Consider the following 12,500-nt stretch of genomic DNA (forward strand, 5'->3'; position numbering starts at 1 on the left):
AATCATCATCAACACCACCATCATCATCATCATCATCATCACCATCATCATCACCATCATCATCATCATCATCAACATCATCACAATCATCATCATCATCAACACCACCATCATCATCACAATCATCATCATCACCATCATCATCATCATCATCATCATCATCACCATCATCATCATCATCATCATCACAATCATCATCAACACCACCATCATCATCATCATCATCACCATCATCATCATCACCATCATCATCATCATCATCATCATCATCATCATCATCATCATCATCACCATAACTCTTCCTCCTCACCTCCTCTCTGATGCGCTTCTGCTCCTCCTTCAGCTTGTTCTTCATCTCTTCCAGCGCTGCTTTCCGCCGCTCCACCTTACGCTTGTGGAAACCCGTCAGGAAATCCCTAACACATTCAACACACACCTTTAAACCACAACTACACACACACTGTTACATTATATACACACATACATATATTAGTGTTGTCAAAAGTACCAACCGAGATACCAAATCGGTACTGAAATGTTAAAAATGTGACGGTTTGAGCGCTGTTGAGCTGTATTCGTAAACGCCTCTGACTGGTCATTGTGCTCACATGCTCGTCGGATGGGCCTGTGATTGGCTACAATGATCAACGCTCGGCAGCGGTTTGAAAGAACACAAGTGTTTTGAAAGCACAAGCAGGCGTCAAGCAGCGGACCGATAGGCTGACAGACGCCTCCATTCAAACTCTCTGTATCGGGCTCAGTGAAAAGCTTCATTGATGTATTTTTACAACATGTTTGTGAATCTCTGATTGTAGTAGCCAATCACAGACATATTTGATGAGCGCCTGAGCACAATGGCCTGTCAGAGGTGTTTACGATTACACTCAACAACGCTCAGTCACATTTTTTTAATTTCAGTACCTACCTATCTACAGGTCCTTCTCAAAAAATTCTCATATTGTGATAACGTTAATTATTTTCCATAATGTAATGATAAAAATTAAACTTTCATATATTTTAGATGCATTGCACACCAACTGAAATATTTCAGGTCTTTTATTGTTTTAATACTGATGATTTTAGCTAGCCTGACATGGTCATACACAGTTCTAGTGAGAATATGAGTCTGAAACTACTCCACTGGGCTGTGATTATGAGGCGTGTTTCAACCCAACCAGGAAAGACCTCGATTGGACAGACCTACAACCAATCAGATCAACGAAGCGACGCATTGTCAAATGTCAACAGAGTTCAACTGCACTGTGTTGCCAAGTCCGGGTTTTTTCTACGTGTTCTTTTCTATGTCTGTGGGTTGAAGAGACTATTATGTGATGTATAGACCCATGAGTGCGAAGTTTAGCATCAACCTTGCCAAAATAAGACAACTTTTACCCCCCAAACGCCATTTTTTCCCTGGAGAACCCCTAGTAGTTGCCGCGTTTTGTTGGCAACATGGCAACCCTGTCTGCACGTGCGCTGATATCAGGCTGGAATACACGATCTTTGCCAGTGTTGTAAAATAACTGAATGATACACAGAGTACTTACCCAACATGATCATCATTTCTGAGAGAAATTGTGAAGGTGATGCAGATACAAACAAGCTCTCCGTTTAGGATTAGAACAAATATAACCAAAGCCCCTTTGATGACGTGATGATTACGGTACTGTTGATCATCTGTCCGTCATCGTCTAAAGCCCGCCCTGATGATCTCATTGGTCAGTTTCTGTTGATCATCTGTCCGCCATCGGCTAAAGCCCGCCCTGATGATCTCATTGGTCAGTTTCTGTTGATCATCTGTCCGCCATCGGCTAAAGCCCGCCCTGATGATCTCATTGGTCAGTTTCTGTTGATCATCTGTCCGTCATCGGCTAAAGCCCGCCCTGATGATCTCATTGGTCAGTTTCTGTTGATCATCTGTCCGTCATCAGCTAAAGCCCGCCCTGATGATCTCATTGGTCAGTTTCTGTTGATCATCTGTCCGTCATCGTCTAAAGCCCGCCCTGATGATCTCATTGGTCAGTTTCTGTTGATCATCTGTCCGTCATCGGCTAAAGCCCGCCCTGATGATCTCATTGGTCAGTTTCTGTCGATCATCTGTCCGTCATCGGCTAAAGCCCGCCCTGATGATCTCATTGGTCAGTTTCTGTCGATCATCTGTCCGTCATCGGCTAAAGCCCGCCCTGATGATCTCATTGGTCAGTTTCTGTTGATCATCTGTCCGTCATCGGCTAAAGCCCGCCCTGATGATCTCATTGGTCAGTTTCTGTCGATCATCTGTCCGTCATCGGCTAAAGCCCGCCCTGATGATCTCATTGGTCAGTTTCTGTTGATCATCTGTCCGTCATCGGCTAAAGCCCGCCCTGATGATCTCATTGGTCAGTTTCTGTCGATCATCTGTCCGTCATCGGCTAAAGCCCGCCCTGATGATCTCATTGGTCAGTTTCTGTCGATCATCTGTCCGTCATCGGCTAAAGCCCGCCCTGATGATCTCATTGGTCAGTTTCTGTCGATCATCTGTCCGTCATCGTCTAAAGCCCGCCCTGATGATCTCATTGGTCAGTTTCTGTTGATCATCTGTCCGTCATCGGCTAAAGCCCGCCCTGATGATCTCATTGGTCAGTTTCTGTCGATCATCTGTCAGTCATCGGCTAAAGCCCGCCCTGATGATCTCATTGGTCAGTTTCTGTCGATCATCTGTCAGTCATCGGCTAAAGCCCGCCCTGATGATCTCATTGGTCAGTTTCTGTCGATCATCTGTCCGTCATCGGCTAAAGCCCGCCCTGATGATCTCATTGGTCAGTTACTGTTGATCATCTGTCAGTCATCGGCTAAAGCCCGCCCTGATGATCTCATTGGTCAGTTTCTGTCGATCATCTGTCCGTCATCGTCTAAAGCCCGCCAGATGATCAACAGTACCGTAATCATCACGTCATCAAAGGGGCTTGGATTATATTTGTTCTAATCCTAAACGGAGAGCTTGTTCGTATCTGCATCACCTTCACTATTTCTCTCAGAAATGATGATCATGTTGGGTAAGTACTCTGCGTATCATTAAATTATTTAATTTTTTTACAACACCGGCAAAGATCGTGTATTCCAGCGCGCATGCAGACAGGGTTGCCAAGTTTTTACAACAAAATCCAACTACTAAAAAAAGCCAACAAAAGCCAACTACTAGCCCTAAACAATAGCTTCTCAGGGGGTTCTCCGGGGGAAAAATGGTGTTTGGGGGTAAAAAATTCTCTGTTATTAAAAATTCTCTGTTATTTTAGCAAGGTTGCCTGCTAAAATCCGCACTCATGGGTCTATATATCACATAATAGTCGCTTCAACCCGCGGACATAGAAAACAACCCCGGACTTGGCAACACAGTGCAGTTGAGCTCTGTTGACATTTGACAATGCGTTGCTTCGTTGCTCTGATTGGTTGTAGGTCTGTCCAGTCGAGGTCTTTCCTGGTTGGGTTGAAACACGCCTCATAATCACAGCCCAATGGAGACTCAGACTCATACTCTGACTAGAGTTGAGTATGACCACGTCAGGCTAATTTATTTCACTAATTCCATCAAAAAGTGAAAATTGTATATTATACAATTATAATATATTAGACTGGTTTATTTCAAATGTTTATTTCTTTTAATTTTGATGATTATACCTGACAACTGAGGAAAATCCCAAATTCAGTGTCTCAGAAAATTAGAATATTGTGTAAATGTTCAATATTGACGACTTGGTGCCACACTAATCAGCTAATGAACTCAAACACCTGCAGAGGCCTTTAAAGGGTCTCTCAGTCTAGTTCTGTCGGCTACACTATCATGGGGAAGACTGCTGACTCGACAGATCTCCAAAAGATGATCTGCCGAGGAGCCATGGCATCTGCTGGTGTGGGTCCACTGTGTTTTCTGAGGTCAAAGGTCAACACAGCCGTATACCAGGATGTTTTAGAGCACTTCATGCTTCTTGCAGCTGACCAACTTTATGGAGATGCAGATTTCATTTTCCAACAGGACTGGGCACCTGCACACAGTGCCACAGCAGCCAGTGCCTGGTTTAAGGACCATGGTGTCCTCTTAATTGGCCAGCTAACTCGCCTGACCTTAACCCCAATAGGAGATCTCTGGGGTATTGTGAAGAGGAAGATGTGATCTGCCCGAGCCAACAATGCAGAAGAGCTGAAGGCCTATCAGAGCAACCTGGGCTCATAACGCCTGAGCCGAGCCACAGACGGACCGACTCCACATCGCTGCAGTAAATCAGGATAAAGGAGACACAACTGAGCACTGAGCACTTTATGTTCATACTGTTCAGGTGGCCAAGATTTCTAAAAACCCTTTCTTTGTATTGGTCTTAAGTAATATTCTAATTTTCTGAGATACTGAATTTGGGATTTTCCTTAGTTGTCAGTTATAATCATCAAAATTAAAGAAATAAACATATTAAATATATCAGTCTGTGTGTAATGAATGAATATAATATACAAGTTTCACTTTTTGAATGTAATTAGTGAAATAAATCAACTTTCATAAACACACACACCCACTGTGACATATATATATATATATATATATATATATATATATATATATATATATATATATATATTACACACACACACACAGTGACATTTATTCAAATTTGGAATATTCCGATCTAATATGATTTCTGACCTGTAAGGTTGCCAGAAAAATAACCATACACTGTTTGATAATAGGCAAGAGGAGAACTGCCCTTTATACACACACACACACACACACACACACACAGTGACATTATATACACATACTGTGACATTATATACATACACACACACATACACACACACAGTGACATTACATATACACACATACACTGTGACTTTATATCACACACAGAGGCAGATATGTCTGAGTAGTGTATTATTTTTGTGTTATGCATTAAGTGGGGTATGTGTATTAAGTCGTTATGTGTGTGTGTGTATGTGTGTGTGATATGCATTAAGGGGACGTGTGTGTACACATTAAAGTCCCAGTATTTAATCCCAGTGATATACTGTCGCTGTGTGATTCGGTCTCAATAAGTCAATAATCTGTTATTAAAGCACTTACTGTCTGTCTTCATCGTCGAACATCAGCACACATTTACGCTGCTTCTGTTTGGCTCCACTTCTAGACTTTGATTTCTGATTAAATTTGCCATTTTTCGCCATTTTTTCCACCAGTTTTACTTACACACGTGTGACTGTGACGCGCGACAAAACACTTCCGCTTCTGGGAGCAGCTGCCGGAAGTGCCAAAATAAAGGCCCTCATCAGAACACCCATTCAAAATAAAAGTCCTCCTGTAGAAATGCTGTAAGGTCAATTATATGCTAGTGTAGGTATCAGAAAACAAACACTGTCGACTTCATCATTTGCAGTGCCGTATAACAGCTTCATATCTGAAAATAATGACTATTATACAGCTCTGGAAAAAATGAAGACACCACTTAACAATGATTTTTCAATGTAGAGTGGTCTCTTAATTTTTTCCAGAGCTGTATAATTTTGAAGTGTTTTTTTATTTTTTATTATTATTTTATTAAAAGTGATTTTAGTCACTTATCACTAGTCTCACCGTCGGTTACAATTAAATTTTATTCTCCATCATCGCTACACCCACCCTCAGCCGTTTTGCATGACAGTATTTGCAATGACCATCCCTTGTCCAAATCTGAGCGTATTGTAAAGAAAAGTTCTGACTTTATTATGAGTTTTGTTCACACCCGCTCTAAGCTGTCTAGCACAGCTCAATAAAACAGGCTGTGTCCAGATTAATATCTCATATTTCTGATATTGTTTTCTGTGAAACGCGTTAAGCTGCACCAGATAAAGCCCAGTACAGTTTACAGTAGCTACTGCCATAGAGGACTATTATTCAGACCTGGGGAACGACAGATGACGTCACATGCTCAGATTTGCTTGACCAATCGGCGGAAACGGGCGTCGACTTCTCTTCGAATTTTGAAGTCATGTATCCGTTTTTTACCTGTGAACCAAAAATCTAAAAGGCGCCGTTTTTCTCCCGTTTCTGCTTATTTCATTTCAAATTGGCAAACAAAGTATCAAAACATGCGTGCACGTGCAAATTACATATCGAAGCCATAAACCGATTGGTAAACCACAAACGAAAAATCTAGCTGAAATCGAATTATCCGTCTAATTAAAAAAAATAAATAAATAAAAAAAGATATGATGGCTTGTTTTTTCTTCTTTTCGTTATTCCATTCCAAATAGGGAATTAAATGACCAGATGATACACAGACTTTGAAATAAGTTTTGTCTAAATAAGATTATAACGGAATAAGCATTTATGTCGGAATAACTACTTAGATCGAAATAATGATTCATGTCGAAATAACTAGAAATTATAACGAAATAACATCATGACTAAATAATGACTTTTGACTTAATAAAGAGATATGTCGAAACAACGACATGACGAAATAATGAGATGTCGGAACAGCAAGAGATTATAATGAAACAACGGCTTAATATCTCGAAATAACTACTTGCGTTGAAATAACGAGATGATAACGGAATAACGAGTTATGTTGCAAGAACAATTTATGTCGAACTATCAAGATATTGTATTCAAATAACAAGATTATAACGAAATAAGTATTTGTCGGAATAACGCCATGTCAAAATAATTATTATTTCTGATGTCAAAATAACAATTTATGTGGAAATAATAAAATTGCGTTGAAATAATGAGATTATAACGAAATAATGGGTTAATATCTCTAATTATTGACTTGCGTTGGAATAATGAGATTATAACCAAATAACGATTTATGTCAGAATAACAATATAGTGCATTGAAATAACGAGAGATTATAATGAAATAATGATTTATGTCGGAATACTGATATATTGCATTGAAATAATGAGAGATTATGATGAAATAAGGATTTAATATCTCGAAACAACAGCTTAATATCTCAAAACAAGGACTTGGGTTTAACTAATGAGATAATAATGATTTATGTCGCAATAACTTATTTTGAAATATGTCGAAATAAGATATTTTACTGAAATAACAAGATTATAAAGAAATTATGATTTATGTCGGCATAACGATATAAAACAAGATTATAACGAAATAACGATTTATGTCGGAATAATGATGTATTTTGTTAAAATAACGAGATTATAACGAAATAATGATTTATGTCGGAATAACAATTTATGTTGAAATATGTCGAAATAAGATATTGTATTGAAATAACGAGAGATTATAACGAAATAATGATTTATGTTGTAATAATGATTTATTGCGTTGACATAACGAGAGACTATAACGAAATAATGACTTAATATCTCAAAATAAGGACTTGCGTTAAAATAACGAGATTATAACTTAATAACGATTTATGTTGCAATAAAAATGTATGTCGAAATACCAAGATATTGTATTAAAATAACAAGATTATAACGAAATAAGTCGGAATAACGGCATGTCAAAAATAATGATTATTTCGTTTTATATTCTTATGTGAAAATAACAACTTGCGTTGAAATAATGAGAGATTATGACAAAAAAATGGGTTAATGTCTCGAATTATCGACTTGCATTGGAATAATAAGATTATAACCAAATAACGATTTATGTCGGAATACTGATATATTGCGTTGAAATAATGAGAGATTATGATGAAATAACGACTTAATATCTCAAAATAAGGACTTGGGTTTAACTAATGAGATTATAATGAAATAACGATTTATGTCGCAATAACAATTTATTTCGAAATATGTCAAAATAAGATATTGTACTGAAATAAGATTATAAAGAAATTATGATTTATGTCGGAATGATGTATTTTGTTAAAATAACGAGATTATAATGAAATAATGATTTAAATCGGAATAACAATTTATGTTGAAATAAGATATGTCGAAATAAGATATTGTAATGAAATAACGAGAGATTATAACGAAATGATGATTTATGTTGTAATAATGATTTATTGCGTTGAAATAATGAGATTATAACGGAATAATGACTTAATATCTCAAAATAAAGACTTGCGTTGAAATAATGAGAGATTACAACGAAAATACAATTATGTCGGAATAACAACATTGTGTTGGAATAACAATTTTTACACTTATAAATGCGTCTCATCCTGCTTTTACAGATATAAATCCACAGAGAATGTTTTTCAAAGTGCTTTCAACGCTTCCGATGTGATCCTTTATATATGATCATACATGCGATCAGCACTTTCTCAAACCTGAAGAAACTGCCGTCGAGTGTCGTGTTTGAGCACATGCACACACACACGTGATGGTTCTTCAACGGCATCTGCATTTTATTACAAAACAAAAGTCAAAAGACATATAAATTCAGACAAACACGTGAAGGAAAGAGTGAATGTGACGGAGCTGCGGAGAGAGATATTAGAGATAGATATTAAAACACAAACAGAACCTATTAAAACACTACACACACACACGCTTGTGTTCATATTCCTCTATTTACAGCTCACTTCTGTGTGTGTGACCATCGTCGTCGTCATCATCATCATCTTCACGTGCTGTCATAATAAAAGTCCCGCGCTCACGTTTCCAAATATATAAAATAATAAAGACAGGCTACTGAAGCAAAATAAACACACAGGAAACTAAATGTGACGCAGTTACACACGATGAAGCGTCGTCATGTGGAATAATTATACGCACTCTATAAGACTTTGGTCTATAAGACACAGTTCTGTACAACGTGTGTGTGTGTGTGAGCATGTGTGTGTGTGTGAGGTAGCTGCAGAAAGATGAACCGTTTAGTAGATCAGACACTGAATGAACCGTGTGTGTGTGTGTGTGTGTGTGTGTGTATGTGTGTGTGTGTGTGTGTGTGTGTGTGAAACTAACATGCATCTAATATTAACAGTACAGCTCTAGCAGATTCTCTGTGTGTGTGTGTGTGTGTGTGTATGACGCAGCGATGGTGGTCCCTCCCCCCAGACGCAGCAGTGTGTGTGTGTGTGTGTGTGTGTATGACGCAGCGATGGTGGTCCCTCCCCCCAGGCGCACCAGAGTGTGTGTGTGTGTGTGTTATGACGCAGCGATGGTGGTGCCACCCCCCAGCCGCAGCAGTGTGTGTGTGTGTGTGTGTATGACGCAGCGATGGTGGTCGTGTGTGTGTGTGTGTGTGTGTGTGTGTGTTATGACGCAGCGATGGTGGTGCCTCCCCCCAGCCGCAGCAGTGTGTGTGTGTGTGTGTGTGTGTGTTATGACGCAGCGATGGTGGTGCCTCCCCCCAGCCGCAGCAGTGTGTGTGTGTGTGTGTGTGTGTGTGTGTGTGTGTGTGTGTTATGACGCAACGATAGTGGTGCCTCCCCCCAGCCGCAGCAGTGTGTGTGTGTGTGTGTGTGTGTGTTATGACGCAGCGATGGTGGTGCCTCCCCCCAGCCGCAGCAGTGTGTGTGTGTGTGTGTGTGTGTGTTATGACGCAGCGATGGTGGTGCCTCCCCCCAGCCGCAGGTGTGTGTGTGTGTGTGTGTGTGTGTGTTATGACGCAGCGATGGTGGTGCCTCCCCCCAGCCGCAGCAGTGTGTGTGTGTGTGTGTGTGTGTGTGTGTGTGTGTGTTATGACGCAGCGATGGTGGTGCCTCCCCCCAGCCGCAGCAGTGTGTGTGTGTGTGTGTGTGTGTGTGTGTGTGTGTGTGTGTGTGTGTGTGTGTGTTATGACGCAGCGATGGTGGTGCCTCCCCCCAGCCGCAGCAGTATCTGTTGGCAGTCCTGCAGCGAGCGGCGGTCTCCGACTCTCTCTAGAGTGCGTTTGGCTTCGGCCAGCAGGCGAGCACGGTGACCCGGCGGCGTCAGGAGCGGCAGCGGCAGGTGACGACACGCCAGCAGGATAGCATGAGCTCTCTCACGCTCGCCGCCGTCTGCTGCAGAACACACACACACATATAAACACACACACACAGTTAGTTCATGCGTTCATGAGCTCAAGGCTAGATTATTGTAATGCTCTACTGGGTGGTTGCCCTGCTCGCTTAATAAACAAACTCCAGCTGGTCCATGATAGATAGATAGATAGATAGATAGATAGATAGATAGATAGATAGATAGATAGATAGATAGATAGATAGATAGATAGATAGATAGATAGATAGATAGATAGATAGATAGATAGATAGATAGATAGATAGATAGATAGATAGATAGATAGATAGATAGATAGATAGATAGATAGATTTATAGATAGATAGATAGACAGACAGACAGACAGACAGACAGACAGACAGACAGACAGACAGACAGACAGACAGACAGATAGACAGATAGATATCTCTCTGTTTATCCCGAGGTTTACTAGAGTCGACCTGTGTATGTGTGTGTGTGTGTGTTTACCTGCTGTTGTGTAGTTGTGTGTTCTGTGTCGCAGCAGCTGGTGTGTGCGTGTGGGACTGGCTCCTGCCATCAGCCTGACCGTCGTCTCGTGCAGGAACAGCTAAAAATCACAGAGACACACGCGTGTTTAAACATGCAGAGGTCAAACGCAGAGGTCAGCTGTAGGCTGGGGTCAAAGGTCACCTTGTGCTGGGCCTGTCTGTGGGCTTGTCCGAGTTTCCGCAGAGAGCTCAGGTCCCTTTGGAATCCGGCCAGTTGGGACCCGGGAGCGGGGCCAGGCTCTCCGTTAGACCCGCCCCCGCGCTGCCATAGGCTGGTTCTCAGGGTCAGGAGGAGGTCACAGACCAGAAGCTCCATCCCCTGAGAGTGTGTCGGAGATACACAAAAACGATAAATATAATGATAACTGTATTGATAACTATAACATTAACTAACAACTGTAACGGTAATGATAACAATAACTAACTATAATGATAACTGTAACAACTGTAACTGTAATGATAACTATATCGATAACTATAACTGTAAAAACTATAACAACTGTTGCGATAACTGTAATGATAACTAACTATAATGATAACTAACGATAACTCTAACAATAACTATAATGATAACTGTAACGATAACTATAACAACTGTAACAATAACTGTAACGACAACTAATGATAACTATTACAATAACTATTACGATAACTATAACAACTGTAATGATAACGATAACTAGCTGTAACAATAACTATAATGATAACAACTGTAATGAAAACTAACGATAAATATAAAAACTGTAATGATAACTGTAAAGATAACTAATATAACAACTGTAACGATAACTTTAACGATAACTATAACAACTGTAATGACAACTGTAAAGATAAACTAATATAACAACTGTAACAATAAGTTTAACGATAACTATAACAACTGTAATGACAACTGTAAAGATAACTAATATAACAACTGTAACGATAAGTTTAACGATAACTATAACAACTGTAATGACAACTGTAAAGATAACGAATATAACAACTGTAACGATAAGTTTAACGATAACAACTGTAATGATAACTGTAACGATAACTATAATAACTGTAATGATAACTGTAACGATAACTATAACAACTGTAATGATAACTGTAACGATAACTATAATAACTGTAACGATAAGTTTAACGATAACTATAACAACTGTAATGATATCTGTAACGATAACTATAATAACTGTAACGATAAGTTTAACGATAACTATAACAACTGTAATGATAACTGTAACGATAACTATAATAACTGTAATGATAACTGTAACGATAACTATAATAACTGTAACGATAAGTTTAACGATAACTAGAACAACTGTAATGATAACTTTAACGATAACTAATATAACAACTGTAACGATAACTTTAACGATAACTATAACAACTGTAAAGATAACTAATATAACAACTGTAACGATAACTTTAACGATAACTATAACAACTATAATGACAACTCAAATAATAACTGTAACAATAACTGTAACAACTGTAATGATAACTTTAACGATAACTACAACTGTAATGATAACTGTAAAGATAACTAATATAACAACTGTAACGATAACTAACAACAACTATAACAACTGTAACGAACAACTGTAAAGATAACTAATATAACAAATGTAACGATAACTAATATAACATCTGTAACGATAACTAATATAACAACTGTAACGATAACTAATGTTAACTATAGCAACTGTAATGATAACTGTAAAGATAACTAATATAACAACTGTAACAATAACTTTAACGATAACTATAACAACTGTAACGATAACTTTAACGATAACTATAACAACTGTAATGATAACTGTAAAGATAACTAATATAACAACTGTAACGATAACTAACAACAACTATAACAACTGTAACGAACAACTGTAAAGATAACTAATATAACAACTGTAACGATAACTAATATAACAACTGTAACGATAACTTTAACGTTAACTATAACAACTGTAATGATAACTGTAAAGATAACTAATATAAAAACTGTAACGATAACTAACAATAACTATAACAACTGTAACGACAACTGTAAAGATAACTAATATAACAACTGTAACGATAACTAAT

The 12,500-nt window shown here is 38.7% G+C and overlaps 3 protein-coding genes across 5 annotated transcripts in view; 1 reads left to right on the forward strand and 2 right to left on the reverse strand.

Annotated features, from left to right (window-relative positions):
• Positions 1-5,272, reverse strand: part of nol12 (nucleolar protein 12) — a 12,665-nt gene extending 7,393 nt beyond the window's left edge. The window contains exons 1-2 of the mRNA XM_067454428.1: positions 5,090-5,272; positions 311-416 (exon numbers count right to left, since the gene is read on the reverse strand). Coding sequence (XP_067310529.1) covers positions 311-416; positions 5,090-5,190 — 207 coding nt within the window. The 5' untranslated portion in view covers positions 5,191-5,272. The remainder of the gene's footprint in view (positions 1-310; positions 417-5,089) is intronic.
• Positions 1-12,500, forward strand: part of LOC137090224 (uncharacterized) — a 258,833-nt gene that overhangs the window by 199,162 nt on the left and 47,171 nt on the right. The gene's annotated exons all lie outside the window — the stretch shown is intronic.
• The window catches only part of srebf2 (sterol regulatory element binding transcription factor 2), a 33,157-nt gene continuing 29,828 nt past the window's right edge, over positions 9,172-12,500 (reverse strand). For 2 of the 3 annotated variants that reach the window (XM_067453871.1, XM_067453888.1), the window contains 3 exons: positions 10,567-10,743; positions 10,384-10,483; positions 9,172-9,917 (listed from right to left, as the gene is read on the reverse strand). In XM_067453871.1, the coding sequence (XP_067309972.1) occupies positions 9,709-9,917; positions 10,384-10,483; positions 10,567-10,743 (486 nt within the window). In that variant the 3' untranslated portion in view covers positions 9,172-9,708. The remainder of the gene's footprint in view (positions 9,918-10,383; positions 10,484-10,566; positions 10,744-12,500) is intronic. The other variant, XM_067453879.1, reaches the window with a different exon arrangement.

Source organism: Pseudorasbora parva, chromosome 2, assembly GCF_024679245.1.
Source record: "Pseudorasbora parva isolate DD20220531a chromosome 2, ASM2467924v1, whole genome shotgun sequence".
Taxonomy (NCBI): Eukaryota; Metazoa; Chordata; class Actinopteri; order Cypriniformes; family Gobionidae; genus Pseudorasbora; species Pseudorasbora parva.